The 21613-nt window shown below is 42.6% G+C and overlaps 1 protein-coding gene across 8 annotated transcripts in view; it reads right to left on the bottom strand.

Moving 5' to 3' along the window:
* Window positions 1–21613, bottom strand: part of Ptprt (protein tyrosine phosphatase receptor type T) — a 1096883-nt gene that overhangs the window by 592901 nt on the left and 482369 nt on the right. For 7 of the 8 annotated variants that reach the window (XM_042276726.2, XM_042276732.2, XM_042276733.2 and 4 more), the window contains exon 7: window positions 5937–6230. In XM_042276726.2, coding sequence (XP_042132660.1) covers window positions 5937–6230 — 294 coding nt within the window. Of the gene's footprint in view, window positions 1–3838; window positions 3948–5936; window positions 6231–21613 lie in introns of those variants that run through there. The other variant, XM_076571223.1, reaches the window with a different exon arrangement.

Genomic DNA, 21613 nt, shown 5'->3' with positions numbered 1-21613 from the left:
ATAAAATATAACGTGCAATCAGCCCTCAGGTGAAGAGAATAGAAAAAGAGCCCTTCATATCAGCAGCAGAGCGGGCATCCCTGACCATGCAAAGTGAGTTTCCACTTATGGGACTGGAACTTTGCTGGACCACAATGAAGTGGGCTCTCAGGTAGTGGGTCTTTGATTTACAGGAACCGGCAATCACTCAGCGTACTGTGTGGACTGGTGAATCTATAACAGGGATATGAAGAGAGCTGCCTGAGGGTCTGGTTCAAGCTGAAATTTGAGAATGGAGAAGCAGAGGTTTCAAGGGGGGAAGAGACATAACTTTAGATTGCTAACATGCTGATTTGAGATGAAGAGAAATGCTTATAGAAAGCAAAACCAAGGCTGATATGTGGGTGTTGTGTGGAAGCAGATCTGGGGGGACAGTGTGGCACAGTCTTTTGTGTAGTGTTAGATGATTCTTTCCAGAAACCAACAGGCTGGTGCTGAGGCTGTTGGAACTGGTACCCACGGAAGAACTACAGAGCCAGGCTGGGTCATTATGGTGCCTCTTGCTTTCCCTAGTTAATGACCGTAGTAACCTTCCTCAGTGTCATTTCCTTCAGGGTTCTTGACAAACTCCAAATAATTATGCAGTAGCCTGCCTCCTAGAAACACTTTTTTCTTTTGTTGTAAGGTATTACTACATAGCCCAGGCTGGCCTTTAACCCATGACTTCCTTGCTATAGCTACCAGTGTGCTGGGGACTACAGATGTATCCCACAATGTCTGTCTGCACTTGGAACCTAAAGGATTTTTCCTGTGTGTGACCTCAATCTGAGTTCTATGACAATGAAGTTAACACTGGGTAGAGAAAACAATAACAGCTCAGGTGCTTCAGCAGGGAAGTGGTCTGTGTGGACACTGTGGCCCTCCCTTTAGGGGCAAGGCTCAAGGTGAGCTGCAGTTGTACAGCATCCCTAAACTCCTGTTTCTACCTGGAGGTCTGTCTGAGATATGCTAGAGCAATGTTCTCAACCTTCCTAATGCTGCAATGCTTTAATGTAGTTCCACACGTTGTGGTGACCCTCGACCATAAAATATATTGTTGCTGTTTAATTTTGTGACTGTTATGAATCGTAATGTAAACACCTGATATGCAGGATATCTGATGTGTGGCTCCCAAAGGGGTTGTGACTCACAGGCTGAGAACCACTGTGCTAGAAGAAAACACTCACTGTTCTTGATAAGAAAGCTGCCCAGAATGCAGACGACACTGTGAGCATTATGTTCTGAAATGGGATTCCCCATGAGATCTTGAACAACAAGAGACTATAACTTTCTAGATGTGTGCTGTTCCTGAAAGGTGGACAGGCCAGCCTTTTTGTCTGCCTGTTAATGGCTCACAATAATAACATCCACAACAGAACCATCAACAGATAGTAATGTGTTTTATTACAGGAGTCTGAAGAGTATTTTGAGCTTTTCAAAAACACTTTGATATACATCATTGTCTTTGCCCCTAGGCCTTTATCTCAGAAAGGATGATAAATGATTAAAATGAGGGAAAGAAACAAAATGATGAATTAAAAATGAATGACGCATTTTAAGAGGATAGCATGATTTTTATCAGTGCTATGAAGGCCCCCGACCCTAATGTCCAGGTGAAGTTGGGGAAGTTCTCATGGACAAAGTTATTCATCTTCTCTTAAACACATCATATTCACTCCTTTAACCATCTTCATAATTTCCCATCTCAGAATATGATTCTCCCTCTCATATCTCATTTAGCTATACCACAAACTCTAGGTGTCACCTTAGAACCTTCTCTCCTATCACCAAATTTAAAGATTCCCAGTGAATCTGTCTATGGTAAAACTATCTAAGTGCATGTACTCTGAACTCCTGTCTGTTGGTCCTGGACACTCTATAGCCAAATTCTTAATATCTCCATCCTCAAGTGTCAGACTCAGCTTCTACTACGTCAAGGATCTAGCTGGTCAGACCTGGGAGAACAAGTATACACCCCCACCTGCCCTCACTAACTTAGATGCCCTGGTTTCTTTTGAGAGCTTAGCTTGTAACTTAACCACTGCCAAACTTCTAGCCCTGCCTGTCCTGTCCTTTCAAAGCCAGCCACTTCCACCACTAGAACAGAGTTTGGCTCACAGAAGAGAATGGGTAAGTGTTCAATATAAAGGACAAATGCAGCCATTCATTTATAGCTTGTCTCCATAGTTACTTCCCCATCCCATACTTGAGAGGACACTTGTGAGCAGAGGAACCCAACCCCAACCCAGGACTGGAAACTCCTTTAGAGCAGTGGCTAGTAACCCCTTTGAGTCAGAAAAAGATTAGCTCTAGGCACTTATATGCTGTATAGTCTTTTTTTAATTTAATTTTATTTTACAATACAATTCAGTTCTACATATCAGCCACGGATTCCCTTGTTCTCCCCCCTCTCCCCCCTCTCCCTTTCCCCCCTCCCCCCTTCCCACCTCCTCCAAGGCAAAGCCTCCCCCGAGGACCGAGATCAACCTGGTAGTGTATATATAGTCTTGATCCAATTATCTGAGTCTCAGTCTACCTCTCCGAGCTCAAGTCCTCAAGTCACACAGTCAGTGGGTCTATTCACAGGGGTCAAGCCAATGTGCCACAGATGTTTCTGTTTGCATGTGCAGCCATGTGAGCCAGGACTTCTGATTGCTAGGCCATCCTCTTGTACTTTCTGATTCACTGGATGAGGAGAGACTAGGTCTGGGTTTACATGAAACTGAATTCTTTTGGGTTGCTGTGACATAATACCATAGATGGGGTTATTTATACATAATAAAAATTTATTTTTTACAGTCCTGGTAAAGGCGGGTTTGCTGGCATAAACCCATCTTCTCACTATTGCTTCGCATGGTAAATAAGCAAGAGAAAACCCTGGGGTCTCTTTCACAATGGTGTAAATCTACCTATGATGTAGGTGGTCCAAAGGCTCCATCTCCTATACCATCACATGGAGACCCATGTTTCAGCATAAGAATTGGGGTAAACAAAAGCGCCCAATCTCCAGCAATACTGATGTCTCTGGTCCAGGAATCCTACACTGACAAATGCTGCTCTAGCTGTGCCTAAGGACACTGCTTGCCGACCCTGTTCTTGCTCCATAAAGCATACTATTTCAACACCCAAACTTCATGTTTATATCTTACTCCTTTTTCTGTTTCTTGAATCTTTACCCAGTCTGTAAATTCCTCTGGGCAGAAATTATACTTTCCACACTCTGCACTCTCTCATTTTCTCTTTTGCAAAATAATGAGTACATTTCCAGTGTGATTAATAATAGAACAGGGAAAGGGGAGAAAACTCCGAATACCAATGGTAATAAAGAGCATCTACAAATGGATATCAGCCCTAGATTCTCTTAAAAATTAATTATGAAGCAAAGAACATTCTACCATGAGTGGCAATGGAAAAAAGGTTATTTTCTTTATGACACATTTTGTAGGATGTAGGTTATTTGAGATGTAAGTCTAACTTACTTAAACACCAACAATTCTGGAAATATAATACTGCAAACAACATTTCAACTCATAATTTTTACAGTGATAGTCAGACCATCGTGTCTGTCACATGTAAAATCCATTATACAGCCGTGGCAACTGTTTGCAATAGGTTATAAATTTTTATTGAGATGATCATCTTGCGATTGAATTTCTAAGTGCATTATATGATCATGAGCAAATAAGTCCGTAGGGGCTTTGAAAGTGCTTTGAATATCATTTCCAAAGATCAAAGCCCCTCAAAGCCCTTACATTTACCTTGTGGAAAAAGAGAAGCCTTATCAACAGGTTCAAATCAATTATTTTTATGAATGACTATTGCATTGCAGAGCTGAGGTAAGGAATTACCTGGCTTAATAACATATCCTTCTGTCCTTTGAAAGCAGCCAGCTTCATAATCAGGTTTCAATGAGGAATTTTACCAAAGACCTGTTTAGAAAAATCATTGGGAAAATGGACTCTCTGTTCATCATAGTGGTTCAATAATTTTCAAAGGAGTAAGTCTGAGCCATAGAAATATTAGTGATCCTTGGCTTCTACGCTGTCAGGAGTACTACTGAGACACTTCAGAGTGGCTGCTGTCAACTCTGCTATAACACTTAAACTGGTTCATGAGCAACTGAAAAGTCAAGTTTGTCCCAAACAATTGATCTATGAGGGAGAAATGTATGCGCAGAGCAAATGCTACATCAACTTATAGGTAATTGTGCTCACAGAAGAAAAATGTAAACATGCCAAGCCACGCAGACATCACACGTGCACCCCCTCACACACACCTCCAGCACTGGATGCCTCCTGCAGGTCACCACTGTTGTAAGACACACCCACTTCCCCCTGGTGGTTCCTTTCCAGCTCTTTCAAATGGTTTCTTCTCGCCTCCCAGGAACTCACAGGCTGCAAACCCCAACCTCTGTTTGTAAAAGAAAATACTGAGCTTTTCAGGAGGTGTCTGCTTTCTGAATTCTAGTGTTTTGTGCTTTCTGATCTACTTGATGTCTAAAGTTGTGTCCTGTGCTCATTAGCTAGTTCTCTCTCTCTCTCTCTCTCTCTCTCTCTCTCTCTCTCTCTCTCTCTCTCTCTCTCTCTCTCTCTCCATGTGTTACTAAGGAAGTGAGGAGTGCCTCTACCCCTACTTTTCCTCCTAAGACCTGTGCTTTTTATAGCATAGTACATCAAGGGGCAACGAATTTAGGGGCACAACTGTCAAATTATAATAGGCCTGATGCAACATCCTCTGCTGTGTCCCACGTTGGTGTACTTACAGATTCTTCACTCCCACCTCAGAAGCACTTTTGCTTCTTTTTCCCTCAGAAGTCCATGCTGGATGCTTCACTAAGCCAGACATCACAGCAGTACAGCAGCCCTGAACTCAGTATGTTATGCCAAGGGCATACGCCTCTCTAATCATCATAGTGTAACCAAAAATCCAGGGCTCTGGAGCCAGAAAACCTGAGTGCAAATCCTGTACTACTGGTCAATTCAGTGAGCCTGGATAAAGTTAGAAAATGCTGAGCCACTCTCCCTCCATGCATACATGGAAGAGAAGTACTTACAGGGAATAGTATTTAGGGGTGATAAGGAGATAATGTGAGTTTTAGAAAAATGAACACCAGTCTCTTTCAATCTCATAGGTTCCATTCAGAGATCCAGTCTTAAACAACAGGCAAAGCCAAGAGGCCTCAAGGATATAGTCATATCCAGAGAATCTTCCCAATCACACCCACATCAGCAGCACATAAGCAGTAACATCAGGGAAACAGCTGGAGCCAGAAACCCACAGTTAAAGTAGAATCCAGAGGCCCCCAGAAGGGCTGTCCTAAGACAGACTCTTTAGCTAGAAGCCAGGAGCCCTCAGAGGATATGAAGTCGGGAAGTTCTGAGGGACCATGGCAGTTTCAGAATCAATTCTAAGACACTGTCAGAGCCAGGAAGCTATAAGGACGTAACTGGTATGAGTGAGGATCCCCTCAGAGACAAAGCTAGAACCAGAAACCACCAGGGCAATGACCAGATCCAGGGGTCACAGACCAAACAAACTATGCATATTAGATATACAATTAGAACCAGAAGTCTGCAGGGGTGTAGTTGACATGAGGATTTTGAAGGATACAATCAGAGGCAGGATCCCTTGGAGACACAGAACCAAAACCCCTCAGAGACATGCAAATGGCACCAGGATTCCCCACAATGATGGATCCAATGTACCATCAGAAATACTGTCAACACCATGAGTGTCTCCATGACACAACTAAAGACAGAAGGTTCTAGAATCAAATCTAGAACCAAGAGTTTCTCTCAAGACTGAGCAAGCCCTTAACTATCTTTCCTTCAAAGGCAGCACATTTACACCAGAGAAACCTGTGCCCAAAAGGGGGGCCAGTCAGAAGAATAGCAGAGCATTTAGAGGGACATCCTTACCAGCACACTTGGTCCTGGTGGTGAGAGGAGGCCCTGGTGGTCCTGTGCCCCCCTCGCCTGGTCGTGTGAGCAGCACCCGGATCTCATACTCCACATCAGGGTCGAGATGCCAGAGCTTGTAGTTGGGAGAATCCACGATGTGGGTCTCGGCCCAGGTGCCTGTGGTAGTGCGGTACTCTACTTCCTTCAGAATGATGGGGCCATCCCCAATAATGGAGTTGGCATTTGGCTTAATCCACAGGTAGGTGGCTCCCACTGCCAGCAGTTCTGGGGGGGCAATGGGTGTGGGAGGCTCTGTAAAAAAGCAAGCAAGCAAAGGAATTTCAGTCTAAGTTGTTTACACAGTAGAATCAATCTAAGCACATAAGGAAAAGTGGTTAAACTTTCAACAAAATCATAGACAGGGTTGTCAAGATGGCTGGGCAGATAAAGGAGCTTGCTGCCAACCATGGTACCTTGAGATGGGTTCAAAGGACCTACGTGGTGAAAGGAAAGAACTGACTCCCATAAGTTGTCCCTGAGCTCCACTTACAGAATGTTATATATTCGTGTGCATTCACATTCCCTCCCCTCCTCTTGTGTGTGTTCCCATTTAGTGTTGAGGGATGACTGGTTGAGATTGTGTAACCTGTAAAGGGGCTGATTTCCCCCTCTCAGCCAGCCATTAGTTGCCTGTAGTTCTTCATCTAGGTTTGGAGCCTTGTGTGATTTTTTCCCATCCATGCTGGCAAATCATCTGGTGTTGTCATTATGTGGGTATTGTTTAGGGGACCACGTTATTGCAATTTAATGGATGCAACTCTCATAGAGAGAAGGCACTATCTCACATCAGATCCCCTCATCCTGTGGCTCTTACAATCTTTCGCCTCTTCCATGGTCTGAGCCTTAGTTGTAGGGTCATGTTATAGATAGATGTATCAACTGGGGCTGGACACCCCATGGTCTTGTTGTTGTCTGCACTTTACCAATTGTGGGTGTGCTGTCCAGTTTTATGTCAACTTGACACAAGCTAGAATCATCAGAAAGGAGGGATCCTCGGTTAAGAAAATGCCTCCATAAAATCAGGCTGCAGGCAAACCTGTAGGGCATTTTTTTAATTACTGTTTGCTGTGGGAGGGCCCAGTCCATTATGGGCATTGCCAATCCTGGGCTGGTGGTCCTGGGTTCTATAAGAAAGCAGACTGAGCAAGCCAGTAATCAGCACTTCTCCATGGCCTCTGCATCAGCTCCTGCCTCCAGGTTCTTGCCCTGTTTGAGTTCTTGTCCTGACTTCCTCCAGTGATGATCAGTAATGTGGAAGTATAAGCCAAATAACCCTTTTTCTCCCCAAGTTGCTTTGGTCACGGTGTTTCATCACAGCAACTGTAGCCCTGACTAAGACAGCGGGTTTCCCTGATTATCTCCATCTACTGCAAAAGGAATTTTCTTTGATAGGGTGTAAGAGCAAAACTTACCTGTGGGAAGAAAGATAAGTATTTAGAATACGGTTAAGCACTATACTGATCTAGAAAAGTGGCTGTAGTAGATCCTCCTCTAAAGTCCATGATATCAACAACCATGGGTAGTCAAATAAGTTTTCAGTACCAGCCATAAATTCCCTGCTATTAAGGAGCCTTAAGTCCAATTAGACAGCTGATGGTTAATCCCAAGATATCATTGACACTACTGTCCCACTGGTGACATCTTGCCATGCTGGTCATCATGATGGTTAGTAGGTAGCTGAGTAAAACTACTGATGGCTTTTCTCCCCTGGGAGCTCGCACGCAACCTTTGGACGCTGTGAGACTAGTACTCAGGGAGGAGGCTTTCACGTTGGTTCCACCTCAGATCACACACATTATTAGCAGAAATCCTCTGCAGATGGTGGTCTAACCACAGATAGGAAAAGGGTGATGCAACAAGAATTCAGCTTCTCCCTCATCCTGACAGGCTCCTGCCAGCAGAGAGTATCCTTGGCTAATTGGAGGATAGTTGGAATCAAGGGCCAAAGGAAAGATCATACCACATTATCTGCTAACTGATCCATGTGGCACCTTCTATAGGCAATATATACTTAACCAAATGGACATAACCAAACTCACAGAGGAGTGAAAGTGAGATGAAACCCATAACCGCAAGCAGGGTCTCCATATGTAGGTCAGGCTGGCCTCAGACTCACCATGTATCACAGGCTGGCTTCAAATATCAGGCTCTCTTGCCTTGCCCTTCCAAATTCAGAGATTACAGGCACACATCACCATACTTCACCACATGGCCATTTGTTTGTTTTAAGATGTATTTTGGGCTTTATTTTATTTTCTGAAAAATATTTTATTTGGAGCCGGAGAGATTGCTCAGTGGATAAGCCATTTGTTTGCTCTTGAAGAAGACCTGAGTTCAAGTCATAGGACCCACATGGTTGCTCATAACCATCTGTAACTCCAGTTCCAGGGGGATCAGAAGTCTTTTTCTAACATCCGTGGACTCCAGGTACATAAATGGTGCACAGACACACACTCAGGTTAAACATTCATACACATAAAATAAAATAAATCTTTAAAAATTTAAATATTTTATTTAATATTATATATGCATATTATTTTCAAAGGACTTACACAAGGTCAACCAAAGTCCTAGCATGCATAGAGGAGGAGCTCATGAAGCACCACCCCATCTGAGGAAATATATCTACTGGAGCAGGAGAGTCACTTTGTGTTAGGGATGTGGATTTTGAGATGAAACCAATGATCCAAAGAATTTATTTTATTTTTGATTGTGAGTAACTGTGTGAGTATTTATATGAAAGTGCAGGTACCTGCAGAGTCCAGAAGAAAACATCCACTCTGTTAGGCTTGGAGTTACAGGTAGTTGTAAGCAGCCTGATGTGGGTGCTGGGAACTGAACACTAGTCTTCTACAAGAACAGGAAGTACTCTTAACCACTGAAATCTCTCCAGCATCCCCCACTCACATTTTGTTTGCTTTTATTTTTAAACAAACTTGATATGCTCATTACTTTTGTTTGTGATGAACACAGAAGTGGAAGAACAGTCACAGAAGGTAAGGAAGAGAAAGTGCATCCTCTCTTAGCCACCAACAGAACAGCCTTGGGAATTTCTGCACATTCTAATCCAGTTCTTATTCATATCCTACATCTTTTTCTCTAGTTTCAATGACACATAGGCCAGATGTACATTAGTTTTGCTTCCCTCACTTTAAGCATCCTAATAGTTCCAGTTACATGCTACAGGGAGGGAGTTGCTGTCTTTTTCTAGGTACTGAATAACTATCAAGTTATCATCCTAATTATTTTCCCACCATTGGGTATATGGGTTGTTCTAAGCCCAGCTTTGGTAAATAATTCTGCCACAGACATCTCTATGCAAGTGATTTCAGGCCTCCTTGTCTGAGTCTGGTATTGTTTTATGACCAAAGGCCAGGAATGGGGTTATCTGTCAAGGGGAATGAACAAGTCCTTGAATCCTATAGCAGAATGTAGAGGTGATGGGGTGAGAAGTCAAATGCAGATTTATTTAAGAACTCGTTACTGAGAAGAGTCTCTGGGCTACTCAGATGAGCAAAGGAGGAGGGGGGTGCTCAAGTTAGTTTGCAATCAGGTGGAGATTTTGGGATAGAGACTCATTCTATGTTTTTATTTTAATTAATTGCCTAGCATTAAAGATTCTCCAGAAGCAGAATAATTTGTTTTAAACCAGGAATGGACAATGTACTCCCAGTGTGACTCAAAGCACATCTTGAGGGACAACTTCAGATTGCTTCTATTATAGCTCACCATTTGGTCAGAGAAGAGAATTAAGCATATTAGTCAAGCTAGGTGCTTTTCTTTACAAAGCCATGGAGGTTATTACTCAAGACCTTGTTATCTCAAAGGTGTTTGCAAATTGATTTTGGGATAATTTGTTCCAGGTAGAGAAGTTAAGTTGGCAGGCAGATAATTTCTGGACTCATCCTTTGTGCATTTTAAATATATAGAGCTTCTGACGGCCATTATCAACTCTCAGGAGCTCCCATCAGTCTCCAATGAGGCCTCAAGGGTGATATTTTGTAGCTCCATGATGACTCTGCCTAATTCCTTAATATAATTATTCACAGACTAGCTCTGGACAGGATGAAGAGCAACTCACTCCAGTTCTGTGGGAGCTGAGCAGTGGCTGCATTCAGCTCTTCCATCGACTTTCTACCATGGTTTACTGCTCTCCTATTTCAGGCATTAGCAGTTTTCAATTTCTGACCACCAGAAAGAAAATATGGTATTAATCATTCCAAACATTTACTCTCTTTTCATGTATTTCTAATGGTAGGTACAAGTACAATAACAAACATCTTCTTGAGTATATAAATGTCCCCATCTCAAATGGCTTGCGGGTTCACAAGTTCACGTGCAGTCTTGGCTTTATGGAGCTCTCTCTCTCATTCTCATTCTCTCTCTCTCTCTCTCTCTCTCTCTCTCTCTCTCTCTCTCTCTCTCTCTCTTTCTCTCTCCCTCTCTCTCCCTCTGTCTGTCTTCTCAAAATAGATCATGTAAGTTCACCATAGTGTTTCCTGTTTTAAGCACCATGAAGGCATCATATTATTGCTTTTAGTTTTTATATTTTGGATTTTCTCTTTTCAGTGGCATGCTGGTTTAAAACTGGCATTATTTAGAAGGCAAGAAGACCAGTGTTAAAAGAGGAAGGAAGCGGGGATGAGGGACAATAATTTCTTATTAATAAACAATATATTTTTAAATGAATAGAAACATTTGCATTAATTCTTATCATGAATTCTCTTCTATATCTGAGATGTACTCTCCAATAAGACCATGCAAGAGATGCACATGGACATCCAGTCAAGCTTAGATGACAGCCATCCTAAGATCCTAAAGACATCTTTTTTTTTTTATGGTTTTTCAAGACAAGGTTTCTCTGGGTAGCTTTGTGCCTTTCCTGGAACTCACTTGGTAGCCCAGGCTGGCCTCGAACTCACAGAGATCCGCCTGGCTCTGCCTCCCGAGTGCTGGGATTAAAGGCGTGCGCCGCCGCCGCCGCCGCCGCCGCCGCCGCCGCCGCCGCCGCCGCCGCCGCCGCCGCCGCCGCCGCCACCACCGCCCGGCTAAATATAGGGTTTTGTTTGTTTGTTTGTTTTAGTGTTGTTTTTCTTTCTTTTTTTCCCAGAGCTGAGGATCGAACCCTGGGCTTTGCACTTGCCAGGCAAGCGCTCTACCACTGAGCTAAATATCCAACCCCCCTAAAGACATCTTAAGGGATAGTGAGTCTCAGAAGGCACTACAGAAGTGGGGTAGGTGTAGCATTAGAACTCAGGGTCAGATTCCTGCCCCTCCCTTTCTCATTTTATACTTTAGATGTTTATGTAATTAACCAGAAGTGTCATTAAAGGATGCATATACCAAGAGTCTTTAACTTTGAGTAATACATGGACCCTAAAAATCTGATAAGGAACTCTAGATGTTCTTGTGAGAAATGTACCAAAGTGCATTACCCAGAGTTCTGTGCATTACTTCAGACATTCATGTATCCTTCTGTTGTAGTTAATCTTCCTTGGCATCATAACTGAATTTAAAATCATACAAGAAATGAGGCATACTTCAAGGTGTATCTGTTGGGAGGCTTCCAGAGAGGTTTGGTTGAGGGAGGACCTACCCTGAATGTGAATGTCATTGTGCCATGGGCTGGAGTCCTTGGGCTTAGTAAAAATGATAGAGGGGAGAAAGCAGTTAAGTACTAGAATTCCTCTGCCTCTGCTTCCCAAGGGCAGATGTAATGTGGCTAGCTGCCTTATTCCACTTCACCACATCTTTCCTGTTGTGATAGACTGCATCCCCTAAACAAAGAGCCAAAAGACGCCTTTCCCCCATTCCATTGTTCTATTGGGTATTCTGTTACAACGACATAATAAAAAATAAATAATAAAACTTCTGAAACCCATGTATAAATCTGTGCATTAAAAATAGAGGAACTATAATAGTATCTATTGACTAACCACATGCCCTTCTCTTACACTTCTTCGAGACTCTAGACTATCCTCTGTTGCAGTGACAGAGGCTGGAAATATAACCAGAAAAGGGATTACAATTCAGCATTTCCAGTTTCTCAGGCTCCCAACGTTTGGGTGAAAATAAGCATGCAAAGGTTTTCATAGAACATTGATGAGTAAATGTCTAGGTCCCAAGAAAATGATGCACCCAACACACTCACATCTAAAGCACAAAGATGTGAGGTTTGTCCATAACATAGCACATAGGCTATATAGGAACCTTCTACAAATGCATGTTTCTGAGGCTAGAGATGTAGCTCAGTTCTTACATGTTTATCTAGCATAGAGTCAAACTAATCCCCAACACTATATACACTGGAGTGGCCCAAACCTATAAGCCCACGATTCAAGAGGTAGAGGCAGGAGGGTCAGAAGTTTAAGGTCATCTTTGTACACATAATGAGTTCTAGACCAGTTTAGGACACATGAGATCCAGCCTTTAAAAAAGGAAAATGTTTTTAAATCCACATTTCTTCCCACCAAGGACTTCACCAGGGTCTTGAGATGAACAACTTGGCAGACCAAGGTCCTCTGTTAGAGAAATTTCATTTTCTACAAACTATCCTTCTAGTGTAAGTTGAAGCAGTGTTTACATGGAATCCAGTGATGAAGATAAACATAGACACTGTGCCATGGAATTAGAGGGTATCATTGCTGATAAAAGCAGCAATGACAAACGAGATGTGAGTCATACTTCAGGGGACAGCCTGTAAAGGGGCCTATTGATCAGGGAAAGTTTTCCAGGGGGAACATAGGGGAGAGGAGTATTGGGGTCAGAAATTCCTGGGGGTTCCCTAAGTCTGTATTGCTTGGGTAGATATCATCTAAAGCCAATCAGGTCAACAATTAAAATCATATATCATGAAGATTTTTTTCATTCACTCAAGCACTCATTCTACAAACATTCCTGAGATACTGGAGTGTTCTACATATTGATTCAGACAATTAAATAATAGAAGCAAGAACATTATCTCTAGTAGGCTGGCTACCTGGAAGGGGTCATGAGGAAAACTTGTGGAGTTTGGAAATTTTCTATACCTTGAATAGGGTTATGTAACTGTCCTGATTTGCTTTCTATTGCTGTTATAAAGACCATGACTGAAAGAAACTTGGGGAGGAAAAGGATTTATTTCACCTTAAAAGTTGCAGATGATCACTTGGGGCATAAAGCAAAATCTCAGGCAGGAACCATGAAGAGAAGCTGCTTCCTGGCTTGCTCCCTGTGGCTCACTCGGCTTATTCCTTTTACAGAACCCAGGACCACCTGCACAGGGATGGTACCACCTACAGTGGTCTGGGCCCTCCCACATCAATCATTAATCAAGTAAATGCCCCCAGAGACTAGGCTGCAGACCAATCTGATGGAGGCATTTTCTCAATTGACATTTCCTCCTTCCAGATGACCCCAGCTTGTGTCAAGTTGACAAAACACTAGCTAGCACAGTGACACTCATCACAACAGACTTTAAAATACAGCTGTCTTTGTGTGTTGAAATGGGATCTTCAGGCGTTATGAAAAACTAGGCTAAGAAGACTCAGCCAGTCAAAGCTCTTGAGCACAAGCCTGATGCCTTGAGTTCAATCTACAGAATTCATGCTAAAAACTGAAATACTGTGTCTCAGCTCTGTAATCCCTGAGCTCCTATAGAAAGATGGAGACAGACACAGGAGAATCATGTGGAAGCTCTTGAGCCAGCTGACCTGGAGGATGCAACTCAGCAACACAACAGCAAAAGAGACCCTTTCTCACCAAGGTGGAGGGGGGAACAGACACTTCAAGTTGTCTGCTGATGAACACAGATACACACACACACACACACACACACCAGATACACATACACATTTATAAATCGTGGAAAACAAGAGTTTAACTGACTTATCTCTAGTCAGTCAAGGAGAAAGAATGTTCACAGGGAGAAACACTGCTAAATTTATATAGAATGAACCCTTTGAAGTTAATAAGGAGAGAGAAGACACTCTTTCCTTAAGCATTTAAGAGCACATACTGATCCTTCAGTGAACCTGAATTTGATGCCCAGCACCCACGTCAGGGGGCTCACAGTCACCTGTAACTTCAGTTCCAGGGGATCTGGCAACTCTGGGTTCTGAAGGCACCTGTACTCATGTACACAAAACCACACATAGGCATACACATATACATAATCATTAATAAAAATAAATTAAAAAGAGGTGAGCCTTCAACCCTGTGTCATTTCTCTCCAAGAAAGTCTGTCCTCTCTTTCAGATCTTGACTCTCTAACACATCCCCTAGTGTTCAGTTGCTCAGATACTGTTAGCTCCCATCCAGTAGCTTTCCCATACATAACACAATCAACACCTCTCTGACCCCCAGCATCCATTATGCAAAGACAAGTGATTGACATCTGATGGCATCTCTATCCACAAAGTTTGGAACCAAACAAGAGTGAGAAAAATCGCTGTTTGGGAGTTATAGCCTGACTTGGAAAATGGCATTGGCCCCCTATGGCTAGATATCAAAGCCTACTGAGGAAAAAGATGTTGTGAGCTACCCTCCAACCCTGGGCTACAGCTGCCCTCGAGATGCCAAACCTCTCCTTCGATGTATAGATGGTGGAGTGACCCCCTTAATGTAATTCAGCCTCATCCTCAGGCAGCAATCTTCAGACCAATTCTGTCTTTCTTTTCCCTGCTGTGAGCACTTGTAACAGTTTGACTCCCAGAAACTCCTACAGAGAGCAAAAGTGCTTCAAATAGTTGAAGATGGATCGTTATGTGTGCATGTGTGTGTATATTGTCTGCTTCGGCCAAAACTCAAACATTCTGAAGAAAACTGGATGTCACAAAGGTGTGTGGGGAACCTTAATATGGTTCAGGTAGGGATAACATGACCTCCAGCACATGCTATCGCCTTCTTCACTCTATCAGAGCTCACATTTACTTTGATTGCCTGGTCATATGGTCTTGAGAAGTCTAATAGCAGACACACATATGTACACAGGGAGACAAGTACAAAGGATGTACTGTCATCACTTCCATACTTTTACACATGCTATTCATGTACCTCCACTGTTTTTCAAATCTGCCGTAAAACTACTTTTGTTGTGTGGATTGCTGAGGTATCTGCAAAGTCGCTGTAGTAATTGGACAGATTACTGATGCCGATGCAAGACTGATGCATAAAATTGTGGGTTAAGGATCAAGAGACGAAGGGGAGCGAGCCTGCAGCCAGAGTCCAAGTCTTCTTTGCTCTGTGTTCATCACTTCCCATATGCATGGCCCTAAATAGATCACATGGTCTTTGTGGGTTTTCATTGTCTCACCTTGAGATTGGAAAACTGCTTTATGACATAAATTGCAGAAATATTTAAATTCTCTAGCTAGGACCACAGGGATTCCTTGTGCATTCACTGACTGTGCCCTGCCTTTCAGAGTCAGCCGTGGGACTGTTTTCTCATACTCACCCTGGCTGAGTCTCTGAGTACCATCAGATGAATCACAACGAATGACATACCAATAGGTGCTATTGGAATTATTCTTTAACTTTTGACACCAAGACAAAATTCTGAGCAATACAACCTAAGAGGGGGAGAGATTTATTTTATATCAGGATTCTGAATGTTTCTGTCCATCATGGTGGGGAGGGCATGTGTGAGCAGAGGTGCTTGTGTCATAATAACAACCAGAAAGGTGGTGGGAAGAGGGAGAGACAAAGGAAGGAAGAGCAAGGGTAAGAGAGGGGGAGGGGGAAAATGGAAGAGAGATAGAGAGGGAGAGGGAGGGAGGGGAAAAAGCAAGAGAGATAGAGAGGGAGAGGGAGGGAGGGGAAAAGAGAGAGATGGAGAGAGGGAGGGAAAAAAGTATGTGTGTGTGTGTGTGTGTGTGTGTGTGAGAGAGAGAGAGAGAGAGAGAGAGAGAGAGAGAGAGAGAGAGAGAGAGAAAGAGAGAGAGAGAGAGAGAGAATATTACTGGTTTTCTTTTTCTTCTGTTTTCCACATGGGTCCCTAGCCAATATGGACAATGTCATTCAGATTCAGAGTAGGTCTCCCTGTGTAAACCTCCCTGGATATGTAAACACCCTCACAGATGCACTAAGAGGTGTGCTTTATTAATGTCCTAGGCATCTCTTAATCTGATCAGATCATCACAGGGAACAAGTTGAATACGTATTTGATGTCTTAGCTGGATGTGGTAAAGTATGCTTATAGGTCAGCATTTCGAAGGCTGAGGCAGGAGGATAGTGGGCTCCAGTCTGGTGTGGATTACATAGTGAGAACCTGTCTACAACAAGTTTAAAAGTGAAGATCTAAATATTGGAAAACTTATTTAAGTAGGTAGAAAAGAATTTAGCAAATTCTCTTAAAAGAAAAGGTTAGTGTAGTGACAAAGAGATGCAGAGATATCAGGAGGAATGTTACAGAGAAGCATATGTGGATATCTGTCTAAGGAGTGGAAGGATTTGGAGAAGAACAAAGGGAAAAAAACATGGAACAGAACAGTATTCAAAAACATAGGTGAAGAAAACTCTAAAACAAAGTCCCAGGTTTTCAGACTGGGAAGAACCCAGGGAGAGCCAGACAAAGTCAATCATAAGGACTGGGCTTAGGATCACATAGAAATACCTTTGAAATATATGACTAAATGAAAATCCCAACTATCTAGAAAACATACAGCTAGCCACCAAAACAAAACATAAAGGCTTTAAAAAAAAAAGTGTCAATCCTCACACTGCATCCTTTCAATTTGATACCCTGGGATATGGGGAAGATAGAAATGATGATGATAATAATAATAACTCAAGTGGTAGCACTAAGAGCTTCTACAGACTGGACATTTGTAGACACCTGTCAGTGTACTTAGAATGTTAAAATGCTAATTGGTTTTATTACCAGGGAAACTTTATGGGTAACAACTGTGAAGATCCACTTTTTTTTTTTAAATTTTTCTGAAAAGAAGAGATATCGAGATGAATGTCAAATAATTAGTCATTCAAAGAACCAAGATTGGGATGGAAGTACCTGCCTAAGAGGCTTCACTCAAAAGCATTAATGTAAGGATAGCATTACCACACACAGAGAGAAGAGGAGTGCTCCTCAGGAATGTGCCAAGAATTTCACAGCCAGAGAAGTTCTGTCTGCACATCCAACAGAACAGAACTCTCATACATAGGAAAAAACACCACCCACTGTGTTCCTTAGAGAAAAATGAGTTGACAATTTGCACCTGTGCATCTTGGAATGATCAGTATCATAGTTTCTAGGATGTGGAGTTTGACTATGCCAACAACCAGTCACCACAGGATGGAGAGCTGCTACAAGACCTTTCTCTTTAAGATGAGAGCCTAGAAAAGAAGATATGCCCCCACATTCCTTCAGTAAGACTCAGGGACCATCACAGAAGAGAAGCAGGGAACAGAGAGGACCAGAAGCACACCATGTCTACTGGACAAGTCAGAACTGCAGCATTCATGAATTTATAGCAGCTGTGGCTGCCTACACAAGATCAAGCCAGCCAATGTGTCGGCATGGAATGGGAAGGGGGTTTATCAGTCCACAATCCTAACTGAGAAGCTACAGGCAATTGATGGCTTCTGGAGATAAAAGAATCCGTGTTCTTTATGAGTATGGTTCCTGGTAGGTACCACATTCCAACCGATGGCCCCATACCCATGAATATACAGGCAGTATGAACTGAAGTTGATGGGATATTTTTTAAAAAGGAAGAGTGGAAGAGAACATGAAATTGTGGGGTAGGGAGGTTGGTGTGGACTTTGAAGGAGTTAGGATAGAGGATCAATGTAGCTGGAAGTTTTTCCTGTGTCCCACCCAGGCCACAGCCGCTCAGACCCAAATAAACACACAGAGGCTTATATTAATTAAAACTGGTCAACCATTAGCTCAGGCTTACTACTGACTAGCTCTTACACTTAAACTCAGCCCATTTCTGTTTATCTATATGTCCCCACATGTCCCAAGGCTTTACCTGTGTGTCATTACATGCTGCTCCCTGGACAGCGGGCTGGTGTCTCCTGACTCAGCTTTCCTCTTCCCAGAATTCTCCTTGTCTGCTTATCCCATCTATACTTCCTGGCTGTCTACTGGCCAATCAGTGCTTTATTAAACCAGTGTACAAAAGCACTGGTTTATTCCACAGCAGATTGAAACACACTGTATGATGGCTCTGGCGGCAGCAGAGCCTCCAGTACCAACAAGGCCACTGACGGTGGCTCTAACCCCAGGCTTCTGTGTAAACATTGTAATTATTGTAAAAAAAAAAAAAACACACTGTATGAAATTCTTAAAGAATTATTTTTAAAAAGAAAGAAAACTGCCTTACTACTGAAGAGAATCCGCGTTGTCAGGAGGGGCCTTCTCTTTCAGGCATGTTTAGCTGGTGCTTGTAACAAGCCATTTTTTGTGATAAAAGGTTAATTTAACCCTTTCATTAGACACCACAAATGCTTTTGGAAAAGTCTCTCTCAGATTGATAACTTTAGGCTTTAAAATTCTACTTTAACTAATTCAAACAAGAAAACAAAGTTCCACCCACTTAAGCCTATTCACATACCTGATAACTGGCCATGGGAGTACATGTCTTCAATCCCAGTAGTTCTGAGGAGGCATCGACAGGGGGATTGCTGCAAGGTTGAGGCTAAATCAGGCTACATAGTTGAGTTCTGAGCCATATGGGCAACAGAAGTGAGAACAAAACTAAACACCTAGATACTAACACCAAAATGTTGATGCTCCATGTTCTTTTTTCAGCTCTAAGGAAGGGATTACTTTCCCATTCCCTGCCCCACCCCCTCTCTCAGACAGATGTTTTCTAATAAGCATGAATTGTCTGGTTATTGTAAAGATGCAAACTTAAATAAAGTTTTCTATACCTCATGCTTTCATATGCAGGGTGTCCTTTGGTGTGATTCATCCCCTGCCATCTGCCCAGACATCTAGGTAGCAGAAATCAAGAAGCATGGGCACATCATTTGTCTTGCTGGCTTCCCAACAATATCTTAGTAGCTGTGAGATATGGCTACTTCTAATACTACCAAAGGCCTCCACTGTGAGAAGACTTGACTTTCAAATAGTTTTAAAATTATATAAAAAAAAACAACTAAAAAGTAATTTTTCTCCCTACAGTTATCCATGTAATGAGACAACAATGTTCTTATTATATGGTTATGGATATGGACACCAAGGCTCTCACTTTCATAAAAATGTAACCTGCTTATGCCACACCGGTAGTAACCAGAATAGAGTCCTGCTTCTTCTCAGAGTCTACACTCTTTCCCCTATACTGAACAGTCTCTTTCTGTATACTATATAAATGCTCTTCAATTTCAGGTGTGAAGAATACAGGAAGAGTGTGTTCACGAAGGACTTTCTGTGCATCCAGCACCAGGCTGAGGGCACTAAATTCTTTTAGGCAGCTGGTGTCATCATTCCTACTTTATAAGTGAAACAAACAATCCCACCAACAAACTGAAGGCTTAAGAAGATTAGCTGCTCACAATTACAAGAAGGAGCTGGGATGCAGTGCAAGGAAGATTAGAGAGAAGTCTATCAGTATCTTTCCTGTTGAGAGAGGTCAAGTGATCATGCCGAAGCTACAGAAGGTGGTGAGTAAGAGAAGGTAGATCCAGAACTATCCCACACCATGTTAACAGGAGCCAGCAGTTATAGAGCTGTGAATGCAGAAGGTATGTAGGAAGTTACAGTGTCTCACCTGCCTGAAATAGAGCAATATGTGCCTAACATTCAGCTTAAAGATGTCTAGAGATAAGAAGCACATTGTCTACTGACCATACAAATAGTAAAGTTTTCAAAATATTTATTTTAATTGCATGTGTGTGTGCATGTGCATGAATGTGTGTGTGTGTGTGTGTGTGTGTGTGTGTGTGTGTGTGTATGTGTGTGTGTGTGCAGATGCCCATGAAGTTCAGAAGTATTCGAGGCCCCTGGAGCAGGTGGTTGTAAGCTACCTGATGTGGGTGCTGAGAACTGAAACTATGCAAGAGTAGTGCATGCTCTTAACCTCTGAGCCTCTTTAGCATCTATAGAGTCTTTACACTGAGAAAGCACACACCTGGCCTCTGAGAAGATAATTCTCTCTTGTCCACTAGGTTCATTTTGATACCTTCGCCATCTTAACTTTACACGTTGTTGATACAGAAATAGTAGGAGGCATCTTTGCTTATGCTGCTGTCTCTGCTAGACTCCTCTTCCCCTTCTCCAGCTAACTCACTTTTTTCTTGTCCTTGAAAACTGAGCTCTCCTGTGGAATGCCCTCCTGGCTACTCCCATCCTTATACTTTGTTCTCTGTGCTTTCTGGTATCTTAGCACAGAATGCAAGAGGCAGAACCCGAGACAAAGTTTCTGCAGAAGCAAGAGATTAGAGATGAATTCTCAGGAGGCAGAACAGGGGCAGCAATGGATAAATAATCACATGTAAATAAGGATGTGATTTCAACTGCAGACTAGGTTCAGCCTAATCTCACAGGAGCTCTGGACACGAACCATGCCAGTTTTAGGCAAAGGCACCAGAATTACATGGCATTAATTAGTCAGTATCCCTGGATGCAGAGGCATCATTACCTCTCCAAATCCTCTTCCCCCCACTCCCACCCAGCAATGCACCTCCCATTGCTAAAGGCACTTATCCTGAGACAAGGGATATTAGTCTCCTAGGACTTCTGAAACAATATGCCACAATGTAGGCAGCTGCAAACAATAGTCATTTATCATCCTCAAGTTCCAAAAGCTAATGGTCTGACATTCAGTTGTCAACAGGACCACTTTCCCTTGAGAGGCTCTAGGAAGACTCCTTGCTTACCTCTCCAAGCCTCTTGGGTTATGTCAACAGTCCTTGGGCTTCTGTGGTTTGTGCATATATTTTATCACCCTCTGCCCCATCTTCATATGGTGTTCTTATGTGGCTGGAATTTTTACCCAAATTTCCTTCTTTATATGAAAACTTAATTCATACTAGATTAATGTGTGCCATAGTTAGGGTTTCCATTGCTGTGATAAAATACCATGACCAAAAGAAACTTGGGGGAGAAAGACATTATTTCACTTACACAGCCCACTTCTGCCTGCTAAGCATGCCTCCTAAAGGCAGCATGACCTCTCTACTTAGTGTCACCAGTTTTGGGACAAGTGTTCCACATGAGTCTTGGAGTAGGACATCTTATAACCAAAGTATAAGATTGATTTTTAATATCTCTTATTTTGGCTGCTTAAGCTAGAATCAGAGTTGAATCACCTTGAATCCCAGCTCTGCTTATTTTAGCTATATGTAGTAGATGCTGGTGGTGCCCAGCCAGATTCCTTAGCAGTTGGCACCTCCACACTCTAGAAATGTCCTACCTCTAGCACCTGCATTCACTCTCTGCTAATGTTGTCACAGGACTGTAAGGGAACCATGATAAGGCAGACTGGCTATGCCAAGACTAGATGCTACACTCAAGGACAACCTTCACCCACAGAAGGATGAGAATCAGTTGGTAAGTAAATAGCCTAGTTTGCTGGTTTGTGATAAGACAGTATGGTAATTTCCTATCTCTCAGATGACCCCTAGTGATACTGATCATCAGATACAGGGTAAGGTTACAAAATCCTGAACCTCCCCTTCAGGGCACTTCCTTCCTTCTTTGCCGCACTTCC

Source organism: Peromyscus maniculatus, chromosome 4 (genome assembly GCF_049852395.1).
Source record: "Peromyscus maniculatus bairdii isolate BWxNUB_F1_BW_parent chromosome 4, HU_Pman_BW_mat_3.1, whole genome shotgun sequence".
Taxonomy (NCBI): Eukaryota; Metazoa; Chordata; class Mammalia; order Rodentia; family Cricetidae; genus Peromyscus; species Peromyscus maniculatus.
This window is presented reverse-complemented; position numbering and strand designations above follow the sequence as displayed.